The sequence below is a fragment of the Rhinoraja longicauda genome, chromosome 4 (genome assembly GCF_053455715.1).
Source record: "Rhinoraja longicauda isolate Sanriku21f chromosome 4, sRhiLon1.1, whole genome shotgun sequence".
Taxonomy (NCBI): Eukaryota; Metazoa; Chordata; class Chondrichthyes; order Rajiformes; family Arhynchobatidae; genus Rhinoraja; species Rhinoraja longicauda.
The window spans coordinates 70,558,231-70,576,301 of NC_135956.1; the positions used below are offsets into that span (position 1 = coordinate 70,558,231).

An 18,071-nucleotide genomic window follows, 5' to 3' on the forward strand; every position below is an offset into this window, starting at 1 on the left:
AGGTGGCCTGTACACAACTCCCACTAGCGTTTTCTGCCCCTTAGTGTTTCGTAGCTCTACCCATATCGTTTCCACTTCCTCCAAGCTAATGTCCTTCCTTTCCACTGCTTTAATCTCCTCTCTAACCAGTAACGCTACCCCACCTCCTTTTCCTTTCTGTCTATCCCGCCTGAATATAGAATATCCCTGGATGTTGAGCTCCCAGCCTTGGTCACCCTGGAGCCATGTCTCTGTAATCCCAACTATATCATAATCATTAATAACTATCTCCACATTTAATTCATCCACCTTATTACGTATACTCCTTGCATTGAGACACAAAGCCTTCAGGCTTGTTTTTACAACTCTCTTACCCCTTGTGCGATTATGTTGACAATAGACAATAGGTGCAGGAGGAGGCCATTCAGCCCTTCGAGCCAGCACCGCCATTCAATGCGATCATGGCTGATCACTCTCAATCAGTACCCCGTTCCTGCCTTCTCCCCATACCCCCTCACTCCGCTATCCTTAAGAGCTCTATCCAGCTCTCTCTTGAAAGCATCCAACGAACTGGCCTCCACTGCCTTCTGAGGCAGAGAATTCCACACCTTCACCACCCTCTGACTGAAAAAGTTCTTCCTCATCTCCGTTGAAAAGTGGCCCTTTTTGATTTTTGCCCTGGATTTGTCTGCCTGCCACTTTTACTTTTCACCTTGCTACCTGTTGCTTCTACCCTCATTTTACACCCCTCTGTCTCTCTGCTCCAGCTCCCATCCCCCTGCCACATTAGTTTAAATCCTCCCCGACAGCACTAGCAAACACTCCCCCTAGGACATTGCTCCTATACTCAACTCCTCTTGTTATGAAGGCCAACATTCCATTGGCTTTCTTCATTGCCTGCTGTACCTGCATGCTTCCTTTCATTGACTGATGCACTAGGACACCCAGATCTCGTTGAACTCCCCCTCCTCCTAACTTGACACCATTCAGATAATAATCTGCCTTTCTATTCTTACTTCCAAAGTGAATAACCTCACACTTATCTACATTAAACTGCATCTGCCATGTATCCGCCCACTCACACAACCTGTCCAAGTCACCCTGCAGCCTTATTGCATCTTCCTCACAATTCACACTACCCCCCAGCTTAGTATCATCTGCAAATTTGCTAATGGTACTTTTAATCCCTTCATCTAAGTCATTAATGTATATCGTAAATAGCTGGGGTCCCAGCACCGAACCTTGCGGTACCCCACTGGTCACTGCCTGCCATTCCGAAAGGGACCCATTTATCCCCACTCTTTGCTTTCTGTCTGTCAACCAATTTTCTATCCATGTCAGTACCCTACCCCCAATACCATGTGCCCTAATTTTGCCCACTAATCTCCTATGTGGGACCTTGTCGAAGGCTTTCTGAAAGTCGAGGTACACCACATCCACTGACTCTCCCCTGTCAATTTTCCTAGTTACATCCTCAAAAAATTCCAGTAGATTTGTCAATCATGATTTCCCCTTCGTAAATCCATGCTGACTCGGAAAGATCACTCCATCCATCTTTCTCCGCTTCTAAACAGCTTTCTCTCCCACCTGATTGCTTAGTTGAACTGTTGGTACTCATCAAGTTGTGTTTGGTACTCAGTTTGGTAACTAGATGCACTGTGCATCCATTTGAGTAGAGAAACAAGGAACTGCAGATGCTGATTCACACAAAAGGACACAAAGTGCTGGAGTAACTCAGTGGGTCTGGCAACATCTCTGGAGAACATGGATAGGTGAAGTTTCAGGTCGACCCTTTTTCTTCATACCTGAATAGAACCATGCTGCAAATCTCCCTCAGCCTCATATCCTAACGTATTATGAGAATTTGGCAGCTCTGGGCCTGTACTCGCTAGAGTTTAGAAAGATATAACTTGACAGGTTACAGACCAAATACAGGTAAACAGGACGGGTGTAAATCACCGCAATGGTCCACAGGGGCTCACTAGGCCAAAAGGTCCGTGTCTGTTGTGTATGACATTATTCTATTTATAGGTTCTTATTGATCCCAAAAGCTAAAAGCAGTGATATGCAACGAATACAAGGCTGAAAAATCTACAATCTAAAATGTGTTACATCAAAAAAAAATTGATTTCCTGGGATGAGGAAGGATTATTTGTTTATTTACTTCAGTATATGCTGTATGAAAGTCGTAACATACTTTGTGTTACATGCGGTACAACTTTTCCTGAGGCCATGGTTTGAGAGTTTGCAGTTGGGATCGTTCTTCTTATGCAAATATTCTTTGCTAGTTTTTTTCCCCACATTACACCATGTTTAACATTCCTTTCCCCCAATTCTCCCTACATGTCATTTGTAATATAGTCAACAGCAGTATCACAAGGTACCCAGTGATACACCTTGTCAAGGAGAAAGAAACACACTAAAGTCAGGCAGTCCTTGGAGGCTTGGCAGTAATATAAAACCTATAGTACAGCAACAGGCCTTTCAGCCCACAATGTTCATGCCAAACACAATGCCAAATTAAACAAATCTCCTGCACATGATCCCTATCCCTCATTCCCACGTGCCAATCTAGAAGTCTCTAAAATACCACAAATGTTTCCAGGTAGTGTGTTCCAAACAGTCGGCAAAAAAAAATTGTCCTGTATATCTCCTTTAAACTTTGCCCCTCTCACCTTAAAGCTATGTCTCCTGTGCTTATGCCACTTTCATAGCTCTATGGATTTGGTCTCCAAGATCCGTATGGACAAAGGCAATCAGTTCATCAAGATCCCTCTGTACACCAATACTGATAAGGACAATGTTGTTAGTCTATGTCCTCACACTTACTCGAATTACACTCCATCTGCAATGTGTTGTCACATTTCTGTAACTGATCTACTTCCTACTGTATATTTTGACATCCTTTCTCACTGTCCGCACCAATTTTGAAGTTGTCTGAAAAACGTACTCACCAATCCATGCACATTTACATCCATATCTTGATTAAGGTTATTTTAGAGATATATAGAAACATCCCATTCAGCCCACTGAGTCCACACCGACCACTGATCACCTATTCACATTAGTTCTATGTTATCCCCACATTTGCATCCACTCCCTGTACATTCGGGGCAATTTACAGAGGCCAATTAACCTACAAACCCGCATGTCTTTAGGATGTGGGAGGACACTGCAGCATCCAGAGGAAACTCAAGCAGTCACAGGGAGAACATGCAAAATTCATACCGACAGTACCCGAGGTCAGGATCAAACCCGTGTCACTGACGCTGTGAGGCAGCAGCTCTACCAGCTGCGCACTGTGCCGCCCATCTGACTTTCATCAGGCCTTCCGAGGGCAACTCGTTAATTGGCACCCAGTCTGCCCAGGGCAAGAAATACATGTTTCACTGTAAATTTAATTCACATCTAATATTTCTTTTATTTAAGTTTCTAGCAGTCCATGGTGCTTTCAAGAGGGGCATAATTAGTGGGTGAGAGGTGTATGGTTGAATTATTTTTACATGACCTCTGTTGGTCCGGCAAAACGGATAATCAAGCAAGGCTCTGGAACCATTGATGCTGGAAAATCAGTGGAGTACCTGTATCACGAAGAGGTCACACACAGATGCTGTGTCAGATGAGATGCTGCCTGTCTCATAACACAACACTGACGAGATGTTGCCTGTCTCACTGAGTTACTCCAGCTTTTTGTGTCTATCTTTGGTTTAAACCAGCATCTGCAGTTCCTTCCTACACACAGATCTCTGTGGAACTCCAATTAGGAAACAGATCTCCACCAGAAAAGCACCCTTCCTCCACACCCTTTATCTTTCACAAGCAAGTCAGTTCTGATAAAGAACCTGGTGTGCAAGCAGCAAATACTCCACAAACAGTGGGAGCACAAACCACTTTCTGACTCATCCGCACTGTAAGCCTGGGTTAAAAATCACAAAAGAGCCAGTGAGGGAAGTGGGATCAGTGTAGATGGTAAAAAGGTCTGTATGGTCTGGTGTGCTGAAGGGTCCATTTCTGTGCTGTACAACCATGACAATAAATAAGTACAAAGAGGGGGGAACATATTGTGCACAATGACCACATACTTCCTGATACGTTCTTCTCAGTATCATTCTCAAAAGCACGCATTGAGTGGGAGACCAAAACAACACACGTTTGGACACAAGATCGCCATTTTAACTCTGTATATTTTAGCAAATGCGCAGGCACAGCTTTACCATATTGTTGCATGTATACATCACATAGGAGCTTTACCATATTGTTGCAAGTATACATCACATATCTCCTCCCCCCCCTTAGAATTGTGATACTTTTTTTTCCATCTAAAGCATACTAATACGTATACAACAATCCAATATCGTAATGATCTTTATATCCATTATGTTTCCAAAGTATTTTGCTATAACAAAACCCAATTTAAGTAAGTCCAAATATATGCATAATTTTGTATCCAATTACAATCCAAATCAAAGTTTACATATCCAATTCTTATTTTGAATGTGAGTATCATCTTCAATGTAATGCCGAAAGAGTATTCATGCTACAATCCTTTCCATTAATGATTCATTGATGAGAAAGGCACATTTTTCCCGTTTCAGTCGTAGGCCTGCATCTTGGAGCCTGCGGAGGACTTGTTCGAGGTTGTCGAGGTGTTCTTCCTCGGAACATAGAAACATAGAAAATAGGTGCAGGAGTAGGCCATTCGGCCCTCCGAGCTTGCACCGCCATTCAATATGATCATGGCTGATCATCCAGCTCAGTAACCTGTACCTGCCTTCTCTCCATACCCACTGATCCCTTTAGCCACAAGGGCCACATCTAACTCCCTCTTAAATATAGCCAATGAACTGGCCTCAACTACCTTCTGTGGCAGAGAATTCCACAGACTCACCACTCTCTGTGTGAAGAAATGTTTTCTCATCTCTGTCCTAAAAGACTTCCCCCTTATCCTTAAGCTGTGACCGCTGGTTCTGGACTTCCCCAACATCGGGAACAATCTTCCCGCATCTAGCCTCTCCAACCCCTTAAGAATTTTATATGTTTCTATAAGATCCCCCCTCAGTCTTCTAAATTCCAACGAGTATAAGCCTAGTCTATCCAGTCTTTCTTCATATGAAAGTCCTGCCATCCCAGGGATCAATTTGATGAACCTTCTCTGTACTCCCTCTAAGGCTAGAATGTATTTCCTCAGATTAGGAGACCAAAACTGTACACAATACTCCAGACGCGGTCTCACCAAGGCCCTGTACAACTGCAGCAGAACCTCCCTGCTCCTATACTCATCTGTGACGAGCAGATCGTCCAGATACACAGCAACTCCAGAAAACCCTGCCAGAAGATTGTCCATCGTACGCTGAAATACAGCCGGTGCTGTGAAATGCCAAACGGCATTCTGGTGTATTGGAATAAACCGCGATGGGTATTTATCGTCACCAGTTTACGGGATCTGGACGACAAAACCAACTGCTGGTAAGCGTGCGACAGGTCAAGTTTGGTGAACTGCTTCCCCTTCACCAGCATTGTAAACAACTCATCAATCCGAGGTATTGGATACGTATCAGATCGAGCTGCTGTATTCACCGTTAACCTGTAGTCTCCGCAGATACTCACGCTACCGTCTGCCTTGTCAATGGAGACAATCGGTGCCGCCCATTTCGAGCATTGAACGGGTTCTATGATTTTCTCTTCCTGTAGGCGATCTAATTCGCGATCAACGCGATCGCGATGGGCCAGCGGCACTGGTCGAGCCTTGCTGAATTTCAGTGGTACGGCCGGGTCGATGTCGATTTCGATGCCCTTGAAGACGTCTTTGAAGAGGTCACCGTATTTGGAGAGGAGGCTCTCCAGGCGGTCATTCACGTTGACCTGGTTCACCTCCTGCCAGTTGAGTTGCAGAACGTTCAACCACTCACGGCCAAGTAGGCTTGGTCCCGCCCCCTTCGCTACCAGCAGCTTGAGCGTCGCTATTTGCTGGTTGCGAGAGACGGGCACCGAACATTCTCCCAACAATTCCACTTTCTCTCCAGTGTAAGTACGGAGAACCACGGTGCTATCACGAAAGTGTAACCTTTCACCTTTTCGCCACTGATCCTTCCACGTCTCTTCACTGATAAGCGTAACTCCAGCTTCGGTGTCAATTTGCATGGGGATAGTCTTTCCCCCACACACATGTCCACAATGAAAGGAGTAACTTTCTTCTTCTCACTTTTAGTATGATAAAGACCATACACATCACCTTCCTCGGTCAGCTGGTGGCTTTTTTCCGTTTTCCGGCTGACTGCTATTTCTGCTATTTTTTCCTTCCACTGAGCATTTTTCCCACCCGACTTGCACACCCGTGAGAAATGTCCTTTTTTCCCCACAGTTGAAACAATCCACCTGTTTCTCTGGACAGTCGTTCAGGTCAGCATGGGGTGAGCCACCATAGTGAGGCCCCCTTGATTTTGCAATTTTGTTTATCGCATCACTTGGCTTTTGTTTCCCGTCACAGAGATCAGCCGTGTTGCGGCCTACTGTCTCCATAGCGGTGGCGATACCGAGTACTTTGTCGAAATCCAGCGTGGCTTCCGACAATAATCGACGCTGAATGCGGTCATCATCAATCCCACACACCAAACGATCATGTAACATTTCATTGAGATTCGAATCATTAGCACAATGTTCAGCGAGGTGACGTAACTCAGCCACATAATCAGCGACTGACTCACCCGATTGACGATGACGATAGTTGAATTTGTAACGCTGAACGATAACCAACGGTTTTGGGACCTTGTGATTCGTGACTGTTGACACAATTTCAGAATATTCGACTTGCCCAGGTTTCTGTGGAGCAAGTAAACTCGAGATGAGTCTGTACGTTGGTCCTCCACACACGGAAAGCAAGATAGCCCTCTTCTTTCCCGCATCGGCAATGTCGTTGGCTAGGAAGTAATGTTCATTGCACTCGGCGTACTGCACCCAGTCACCCTGTGCAACATCAAATTCCCCTATTGAGCCAAAAATAGCCATGGTAGCCACAACAGCAAGTCACCAGGCGAAACTTCAAAACAAGTTTATCCTCGTCGCCAATTAATGATACGTTCTTCTCAGTATCATTCTCAAAAGCACGCATTGAGTGGGAGACCAAAACAACACTCGTCTGGACACAAGATCGCCATTTTAACTGTGTATTTTAGCAAATGCGCAGGCACAGCGTTACCATATTATTGCATGTATACATCACATAGCAGCTTTACCATATTGTTGCATGTATACATCACATAACAGCTTTACCATATTGTTGCATGTATACATCATACTTCCCATCGTCTTCAGTCCTTCTTGGGTTAATCCGACTGAGGAAGGCTTCGGTCTAATTGACAAGCAAAGTGGTTACTGCACACGGTGATCTTGGCATGGCAAAGATCCCAGGAGTCAGGAGGTAGTCAGAGTGACAACTGTGTAAGGCTGCAATCGATCCAAGGCCGAGGAGACTGCACCAGCCAGACTTTTCCAAAGTCAGAGGAGTGATGAACTCCAATGCAAGGCCATAGGTTAAGTACTCAGAACCGTAGTCAACAATTTCTCGTTGAAAATGATAACAAATTAAACTAATCCTCTCTGCCTGCACGTGACCCACATTCCTCCACTCCCTTCATATTCATGTGTCCATCCAAAAGACTCAAACTTCACTATTGTCCTTGCTTCCATCACCATCCCTAGCAGGTAGACACAAAATGTTGGAGTAACTCAGCAGGTCAGGCAGCATCTCTGGAGAGAAGAAATGGGTGAAGTTTCGGGTCGAGACCCTACTTCAGTCTGAAGAGTCTTGACCCGAAACGTCACCCATTCCTTCTCTCCAGAGATGCTGCCTGACCCGCTGAGTTACTCCAGCATTTTGTGTCTACCTTCCATTTAAACCAGCATCTGCAGTTATTTTTCCTACCACCCCTAGCAGCATGTTTCAGGCCCCACCACTGTAAAATACTTTTCCCTTTTTAACCTTAAAGCTATACCCTCAAGTATTTGACATTTCATCCAAGAAAAAGGTTCAGACCATCACCTCTCAATTTTCCTTGGGTCTTCCCTTCAGCCTTTGATACAACAGAAAACAATTAATGTTTGTCCAACCTCACCTTGCAGCTAATACCCACCCTCTAATCTAGGCAGCATCCTGGTAAACATCTTGTTTACCCTCTTCAAAGCATCCACATCCTTCCTATAATGGGATGGGCTGTTATCAGGCTACTGAATCATCCAACCACAACCAGAGAACAGTGCTGAACTATTATCTACCTCTTTGATGACTCTCAGACTTTGATGGCTTTACCTTGCACTAAACATTATTCCCCACTGTAAATGGATCGATTGTAATCATGTATTGTCGTTCTGCTGACTGGTTAGAATGCAAAAAAAGCTTTTCACTGTACCTCAGTACATGTGACAATAAACTAAACGACCAGCACTGCATACAATGCTCCAAATGTGGTCTAACCAAAGTTTTATAAAGCTGCAGCATGACATACTCAATACCCCCACCAGTGAAGGAAAACATGCCATACATCTTCACCACATCATCTATTTGTGTTGGTACTTTTAGGAAGCTATGGACTTGGACCCCAGGATCCCTCACCACGTCAATCCTGTAAAGTGTCTTGCCTTTAATTGCATACTTCCCTCTAACATTTGACCTTCCAAAGTGCAACACTTACACTTGCTCGGGTTAAACGCCATTTGCCATTTCTTTCCACATTTGTAAGTGATCCAGATCCAGCAGTATCCTTTGATAGTCTCATTCACTGACAGCTTAACTATCCTTTGACAGCCTCATTTACAGTTGTTTATATAAACATAGCACAAAAAGTAAGGAAATTTGTGTTTGGTAGATTATTTCTTTGTTGTAACAATGCTTCTTGGCAATAAATCTTATACCGTTGGAAAGCCTGTTTATTTCCCTTTTAAATGGTGCCACATTTGTAATGAACATGCATTTGTGGGATGAGCAGCAGAGCTGAGTATGTGGGTTGCGCCCATGAAAAATCTGCCAAATCTTCTCTGCCAATGCCAAACAGCTTATTCTGCCATTGACTCTTGTTCGGTGTTGTTTGGTGGATTGGACGATTGAAGTCTGAAGAAACAAGACATATTGGCAATTTAACAATTTATTCATTTAATAAACAGGAGCCTCAGTAGCGTGTGGAAGAACCATACACAGCCACAACAGCCTGGCACCTCCTCCTCATGCTGGTCACCAGCCTGGTCACACACTGTTGTGGGATGGCATCCCATTCTTCAACCAGCATTTGTCGCAAGTCAGCCAACGTGGTTGTGTTGGTCACTCTGGCACGAACAGCACGCCCAAGCTGATCCCACAAGTGTTCAATGGGGTTGAGGTCAGGACTGCTGGCAGGCCATTCCATCCTCTCCACTCCCAAATTCTGGAGGTAGTCTCTGAGAAACCCTGCTCTGTGGGGGCAAGCATTGTCATCTTGGAGGATAGAGTTCGGTCCCAGACTGTGGAGATATGGGATTGCCACTGGTTGCAGAATCTCATCTCGATATCTCTCTGCATTGAGATTGCCTCCAATGATGACAAGCCTCGTTTTTCCAGTGAGGGAGATGCCGCCCCACACCATCACACTGCCTCCACCAAAAGATGTTACTCTATCGGTGCAGCAATCAGCATAGAGTTCACCGCGTCTTCTCCACACTTTGACCCTATGATCCAACTGCCGTAGGCAGAATCTGGACTCATCGCTGAACATAACGTTCCTCCACATGTTCAGGTTCCAGTGCACGTGTTGCCGACACCAGCGCAAACGGGCCTGACGGTGAAGGGCAATCATGGCAGGCCTCCTGGCAGTCCTATTAGACCGGAGATCGGCTGCGTGCAGTCTGTTCCGAATTGTCTGGGCAGAGAGCCGTCGGCCATATCGTCCTGCAAACCATGTCTGCAAATCTGTAGAAGACAGCCTACGGTTCCTAAGTGCTGACAGGGTGAGGAAACGGTCTTCTTCGGGTGTCGTCTTCTTGGGACGCCCACTTCGCGGCCTGTCTCTGACATCCCCCGTTATATGGAACTTGGCCTTCACTTTGGAGATGGTACTAGGGCTCACTCCAAATAATGTCGCAACTTGGTTTTGCGGAACACCAGCTTGAAGTTGCCCTATCGCACGGGCCCTATCCAGATCAGTCGAACGTGGCATGCCGATTCTTGGAGCAGACACCTACTGACCACTGTAGCAGGGCCCATGCTCACAGATGCTGCTAATCAGGTGCCAATCAGGCACCTGATTGTCAGCACCTGGGGGTACCAGAAACTCAAAACAAGAGTCAATAGCAACAGCAGAATAAGCTGTTTGGCATTGGCAGAGAAGATTTGGCAAATTTTTCATGGGCGCAACCCATATACTCAGCTCTGCTGCTCATCCCACAAATGCATGTTCCTTACAAATGTGGCACCATTTAAAAGGGAAATAAACAGGCTTTCCAACGGTATAAGATTTATTGCCAAGAAGCATTGTTACAACAAAGAAATAATCTACCAAACACAAATTTCCTTACTCTTTGTGCTATGTTTATATGAAAACAATAGATGTCCCAGAACAGATCCCCGTGGAACACCACTGGTCACAGACCTCTAGCCAGAATTACATCCTTCCACCACAATCCTCTGTCTTCCATAGGTAAGACAGTTCTGACTCCAAACTACAATGTCACAGTGGACGCCATGCATTTTAATTTTCTCGACCAGCCAACTATGGGGAGCATTGTCAAATGCTTTACTGAAATTAATGTACTCAACATCCATCACTCTACCCTGATTAACCACCATCATCTCTTTAAAAAACTCAGCCCAGTTTGCAAAATGTAACTTTCTTAACACAGTCATGCTATCCTTCATTCACCCACTCTCTTTCAAATACAAGTAAATCCCATTGCTAAGAAACTTCCCCAATAGCTTCTCTATCACTGCTCTGAGGCTCACCAGCCTATAATTTCCTAGAGCATTCTTCCCTTCTTAAAGAAAGGGGCATTGGGCACTCTGTAGTCCTCCTGGGTGTGCCTGCGGCCGGAGAGGATTCAAAAGTCTTCAAAGATCTGTACTTCCTCTCTCAATCTGGGATAGCTGGGGATTTATCTGCCTTAAATCTCCAAGATTCAACACCACCTCCTTCCTGATCTCAACATCTCTAGCCTACTAATACACCCCAGACAGATCTCACTATCCCCCATGGCATTCCGATGCATGTGCATTTGACTTGGTGCATTCCGATGCAAATAACTAGTTTGATACGTCGCCAATATCCTGTGACTCCAAGCCCATATTCCCTGCTTTATCATTGAGTGGTTCCACCCTTTCCCTTGTTACCCTCTTTTTTTTAAAGCGTCCCTTCCTTTTTCCATTCTGTCCCAAATATTACTTGAGATTTGGTCTTAACTTAATACTTTTAAAATCCCAACACATGCAGCAACAGTTTAGGAGGAAACATGCATCACAATTCGAGTTACTTGGATGACACTCACATGAAAGAGAAATTTTAGTTTTGAACAACAAAACATGTTTGGATCTGGAATCATGACATGCCCAAAGTGCACTTCTTGTACTCGTATCACTAAAAATATATTTTGGCAGTCCTTTCTATTCCCCTCTCTCCATTGCAAAGAACACGAGCCAGGCTCTGGAATTCAAAACCTACTTCTTGACTTTTTTTTGTATAAAACCAAAAATAAAATCAATGCATAACGAGATGTAACAGAAGTTGTTGATTTGTCTAAGTTTATTGTAAAGGTAAAGTGTGAACTAATGAGAAAGGAGGTGAGTTTGAGCTACAAGAAAACCTGCGTTAAGAAAACGCAAAGGCTTCAGTAGAGAGCCGCGCAGTGGAAATATTGAAGGGAACTAAACCTTAAAGTAACTACAGGATTGAACTCTGATATAACAGCACTCACACCAAGCCATGAAGCATGCATTCTAGCCAGAAAAGAAGTCAAAGCAACTAAGCATTGATGCATATGAACCAACTACAAGGTCTTGACAGAAGTATGGGAGACGACACTTGACAAATGGTACTTCAAGGAGGCATTTGCAGCTAATCTCTGCTCCAGCTAAACAATTCTAACTCAGACCATCATATGCAGGATTCATCTGCAAAATAATCAAAGTGATAAAAGCTATCTTTAATCTTGCACAAGATGCAAAACATATCCAGTACAGAGTCATCCGCTTAGTACATTTTGACATCAAAAAAGACTACTAGTAGTTGCTTAAGTATGATTTAGTCAAAGGCATGTGCTGCACGTACCTTCGGGAAACTGCATTTCAGCTATTAATTACTAAGATATATCACACGCAAACAACTCACAACCCGCAGAAAGGCACATTTTCAGACCCTTGGTAATAAATTTTATTCCAGGAAACTTGTTAAGGAAAATTGATCAGCAGCGATTGGCTCAAGCACTGATTCAATTTAATTCCCAAAACCCAAATTGAATGGAATCTCCAACCAGTTTTCATCAGCCAAGATAACTTTCACATGCAGAGTAACTAATAAACATGAAACCGGGAGCTCACCGCTGATGTTGAGATCATAATCTCCTGCTGTAATCACATTAGCGACCAATCCTTCTGCGGGCTGGCTAGCAGAAACCACCTCACTTAACAGCTTGCGAATGGTTGTCTGCTGTGGCGGCTGAGTGACAATGCTGGTAACGCTGATCCGCAGGTTTTTAATAACGTGGCTCTGGTTGTTGGGATCACGCATATGAACTAGACGAAGAAAAACGAAGAGAAATCAATCACCTTGCACACTCTTCAGGTGTCATTGCCATGCTCTACAATGAAGACCTCCATTCAATGACAATTATAAAACTCCCTGAAGTTAACTCAATTACCCCCCACAAGAGAAGCTCACATTTCTGAAGAACATTCAGCCTATTGTGCTTGAACTATCCAATTAATTCTGCTTCACCTGCTCTTGCCCCGTTGCCTTGGAACTTACTTATGTAATTATCCTATTCCTTCTTGAATGATAAATGTAATTTATTTCCAGTTCCATTTCAGGCAGTACATTCAAATCACATCTCTGTGTGCAAGTCTCAACTCCCTCAGAGTACTTTATCTAACCCAGGTCTGTATTTTCTGTCCAATGAAGATGTCGTCAATACAAAATTTGAATCCAAAATGTTGAAGAGCATCAGGATATTTACCCTTAACCTTGTCTGCCTTCTACCCATTTTCTCCAGATATTCTGCTAACTCAATACCCTAGCTGCAGTATGAAAAATCTTCTAGCAAACAATATTATCAAGAACCACTCGCACCTCATCCCCATCCCCTGCAACCGCTGGAGATGCAACACCTGTTTTACTTCTCCCCTCAACTCCATCCAAGGACCCAAACAGTCTTTCCAGGTGAGACAGAGGTTCACCTGCACCTCCTCCAACCTTATCTATTGTATCCGCTGCTCTAGATGTCAACTTCTTTATATCGGCGAAACCAAACACAGGCTCAGCGATCGTTTCGCTCAACACCTTCGCTCAGTCCGCCTTAACCAACCTGATCTCCCGGTGGCTGAGCACTTCAACTCCCCCTCCCATTCCCAGTCTGACCTTTCTGTCATGGGCCCCCTCCAGTGCCATAGTGAGGCCCACCGGAAATTGGAGGAACAGCACCTCATATTTCGCTTGGGCAGCTTGCAGCCCAGCGGTATGAACATTGACTTCTCCAACTTTAGATAGTTCCTCTGTCCCTCTCTTCCCCTCCCCCTTCCCAGTTCTCCCTCTATCTTCCTGTCTCCGCCTATATCCTTCCTTTGTCCCACCCCCTGACATCAGTCTGAAGAAGGGTCTCGACCCGAAACGTCACCCATTCCTTCTCTCCTGAGATGCTGCCTGACCTGCTGAGTTACTCCAGCATTTTGTGAAATAAATACCTTTGATTTGTACCAGTATCTGCAGTTATTTTCTTACACACCCCAATCATTGTCTTGTATCCCCTCTCTCATCCAGTAGAAGATGCAAAAGCTTGAAAGCAGATGCTGTGCTTCGTTCTCGCTATAAAAATCTTGAACGGATCTCTCATATGCGGAGGTCATATTGTATGCGGGAAGATTGTTCCCGATGTTGGGGAAGTCCAGAACCAGGGGTCACAGCTTAAGGATAAGGGGGAAGTCTTTTAGGACCAAGATGAGAAAACATTTCTTCACACAGAGAGTGGCGAGTCTGTGGAATTCTCTGCCACAGAAGGTAGTTGAGGCCAGTTCATTGGCTATATTTAAGAGGGAGTTAGATGTGGCCCTTATGGCTAAAGGGATCAGGGGGTATGGAGAGAAGGCAGGTACAGGTTACTGAGCTGGATGATCAGCCATGATCATATTGAATGGCGGTGCAGGCTCGAAGGGCCGAATGGCCTACTCCTGCACCTATTTTCTATGTTTCTATGTAACAGGACAGCACAATGGCACAGCTGCTAGAGATGCCATCCAACATCGCCAGAGTCCCAGGTTCAATCCTGACCACGGATGATGTCTGTGTAAAGTTTGGACGCTCTCCATGTGACTGTGTATGTTTCCTCCAGGTGATCCTGTTTCCTCTCACATCCCAAAGACAATAGACAATAGAAAATAGGTGCAGGAGAAGGCCATTCGGCCCTTCGAGCCAGCACCGCCATTCAATGTGATCATCGCTGATCATTCTCAATCAGTACCCCGTTCCTGCCTTCTCCCCATACCCCCTGACTCCGCTATCCTTAAGAGCTCTATCTAGCTCTCTCTTGAATGTATTCAGAGAATTGGCCTCCACTGCCCTCTGAGGCAGAGAATTCCAGATTCACAACTCTCTGACTAAAAAAGTTTTTACTCATCTCTGTTCTAAATGGCCTACCCCTTATTCTTAAACTGTGCCCCTGCTTCTGGACTCCCCCAGACATGTTGGTTTGTTAGTTAATTGGCCTCAAACATTGCTCCGAATGTGTAGGGAGTAGATGCAAAAGTGAGATAACATGGAACCACTTCCACAATTAGAGAGCCGTCCTGTAGATTACTATCTATCCCATTGGAGACCCTCGGACTATCTTTGATCGTACTTTGCTTGCTTTACCTTACACTAAACATTATTCCCTTATACACTGTAAATGGATTGATTGTAATCATGTATTGTCTTTCTGCTGACTGGTTAGCACGTAACAAAAATCTTTCCACTGAACCTCGGTACACGTGACAATAAACTAAACTGAACTGAACTAGTGTGAACGGATGATCGATGGTCGACATGAATTCGATGGGCTGAAGAGGCTGCTTCCATGCTGTATCTCTAAAATAAACTGAACACTAACAAACAGACAACTTGAGTGTTAAACATTTTAAACCACAGCAGCCTTTGAGGAATTGGAGAGTTTCAAACCATGTGTACAAGTACATCACATGAATGAAATTTAGACCTGAAACAGGCTAATCAGAAAATAATACCATAAATTGTAAATTAAGGTCAGCTGTTTCTCACAGTGGGAAGCATTCTCTCCATCAAATTGGAATTTGTGGTTTTAAATCTTCCTGCAGAATCCCAAGCACAAAGATAAATGATCCAAGAATAACTTTTTTCCACCACAGAGGGCAGTGGGTACATGTCAAGATGAGTGAATTAATGTAAGTACTATAACAATATTTAAAATACATTTGAACTGGTACACACATAGTAAAGGTTTAGCGGGATATGGGTCAAACGTGGGCAGATGGGACTAACGAAGATACGGCTTCTTGGTCAGCATGGACAAGTTGGGTTTCCATTTTCTATGCCTCTGAGGCTCAGTGGAGGCAAACTGGAGGTGCTGCCTTTAATATGAAATGAATCTTATCTGCCATCTCCACTGGGTGAAAAAGATCCCATAACACTGTCAAAAAGCAGTTCTCCCTAATATCCTTCTCAAATAGCAGTTCTCCCTAACATCCTGCTGAAAACACATCACTTGACAAACATCTTTTAAATGATTAGTCCTTGTCCCATTGCTGTTTCAGGAACTTGTAATACACTTGTCACCAATATTACAAAACTGACCACAATTCAAAAATATCTCACTGGCTGTAAAAAAGTATTTTGATATCCTGAAAAGATGTGAAAGTTCTTGTGCACATGAAAAAGATATAACACTCTCACAAAACACCAATGACACTTGTCCAACGCGCAACTGAAGCTCTACTGTCATCTCTTTCACTATCAAATTTATAGCCAAAGAATCGCCGATGTTGTCGGGGTTGTCAACGATCCTCGCAGCCAAAATGAACAGAGTAAGCGCTGACAACCAACAAATTCGTGACGATAATTATTAAGGTGCCGGGCCCGACAATCTGTTCCTCAGCCCTCGGGGATGGGGAAAGAGTGCGGGGAGGAGAGGAGACATGGGGAAATGACACGGGGAGGTGGGGAAATTTGACTCTCGCGGAGGGAGGAGTGGATACCTGGGGCCTTCAAAGGGGGAATAGGAGGTGGGCGTGTTGAGCGTTATCCCGGGGCGGCCGAGTCGGCCACGGGGGGGGGGCCCTCACGGACACTGAGCCTCTCGGAGGGAAGGGAGGGGACACGGGGAGATGACAGGGGGGAACGAGGCCCTCACGGCGGAATAAGAGATGCAGGGGAGTGTTACCCGGTGCGGCCTAGTCGGACACGGGGGAGGGGACAGGCAGCGGGGCTCCGGGCCGCCGCGCCGGCACCAACCTTCGGACGTGAGGCGGCAGAAGGGCCGGACCAGCTCGGCGAACGACAGGTTGTTTTTCCGCGTCGAGCCGTCGGCGGCCTCGCTGCACAGGACGGCCACCATGGGAACGAAGGTGTCCTGGATGAACTCCTGGACGCTCTGCACGCACTGAGCCATCCCCGCACGGCGACGCCGACAGTCGGCGGCTGTTTCCTGGACGAGCTGCGCTCAGGACCGGCCCACGGTAAGCGGCGGCGCCATGTTGGGGCCAGCGCCGCTTCACGTGACCGATTCCCGGTCACGCCCCTCCCCGCCTAACTCCCCCCCCCCACCTCCCAGAGCCAAGGTGTCAATCATCGGAAGGAGGGGCGACGTCTTTCGCATGCCGCCCCGCCCACCATCCCCACGTGACTTCCACCCAGGTCCCGCCTCCTAGTTCCGCGCCTGCGCACTGCAGTTCCTTCGGTCCCGCCGTCAATCATCAGAAGCGGCCGCAACCAAGCCCCGCCCATCGCCGCCGCGCATGCGCACTGCACCCCTTCATGTATCGTCACAGGCCCTTCGGCCCAGCATGTCCATGCCTTCATCTACACTACTAGTAATTGGTCCCAGTCTTCAACGCTCTTTAAACGTTGCTCTCAGGCCTTTTTGGCGTTTCTTAAACCTGGGATCAGCCAATCTTCCCTGTCCCGCCTGCAACTGGTCCAAAACGCCGCAGCGAGACTCCTGACGGGTACCCGTAAAAGGGACCACATCACCCCGATTCTGGCCTCTCTCCACTGGCTCCCTCTACGGTACAGAATCAACTTCAAGCTCCTCCTATTCACGTATAAAGCCCTAAATGGACACTCCCCCCCCTACATCAAAAATCTTCTAACCCCCCTCTCTAACTCCAGGTCCCTCAGATCGGCCGACTTGGGGCTATTCACTATCCCGCGGTCTAGGCTTAAACTCAGGGGTGACCGCGCTTTTGCGGTTGCAGCTCCTAGACTGTGGAACAGCATCCCTCTCCCGATCAGAACTGCCCCCTCCATCGACTCCTTTAAGTCCAGGCTCAAAACATATTTCTACTCCCTAGCGTTTGAGGCTCATTGAGGAGGCGCTGTGAACTGTTTGCGTGCTACTGTATGTTTTCATTTTTTTTTCTTCTATTGGAACCTAATCAAATGTACAGCACTTTGGTCAACGTGGGTTGTTTTTAAATGTGCTATACAAATAAAATTGACTTGACTTGACTTGACTTGTGAGGCTCGCTGGCTGCATCGACCCCTCAGGAAGTGTGCTCCAGATTCCAACATCCTCTGGGATAACGTTCTTCCTCAGATCTCCTCGAAACCCCTTGCCCATTACTCTGGACCATGGAGATATGTTTCCGAACAGAGTATCTATGCTCTGCAAATTGGTATATCTCAGTCAGGATCTCCAGG

General features: G+C 45.7%; 1 protein-coding gene across 2 annotated transcripts in view; it reads right to left on the reverse strand.

Moving 5' to 3' along the window:
* Positions 1-16,935, reverse strand: part of trappc8 (trafficking protein particle complex subunit 8) — a 125,795-nt gene extending 108,860 nt beyond the window's left edge. For both annotated transcript variants that reach the window (XM_078398029.1, XM_078398028.1), the window contains exons 1-2: positions 16,665-16,935; positions 12,530-12,724 (exon numbers count right to left, since the gene is read on the reverse strand). In XM_078398029.1, coding sequence (XP_078254155.1) covers positions 12,530-12,724; positions 16,665-16,821 — 352 coding nt within the window. In that variant the 5' untranslated portion in view covers positions 16,822-16,935. The remainder of the gene's footprint in view (positions 1-12,529; positions 12,725-16,664) is intronic.
* Positions 16,936-18,071: the final 1,136 nt, after the last annotated feature.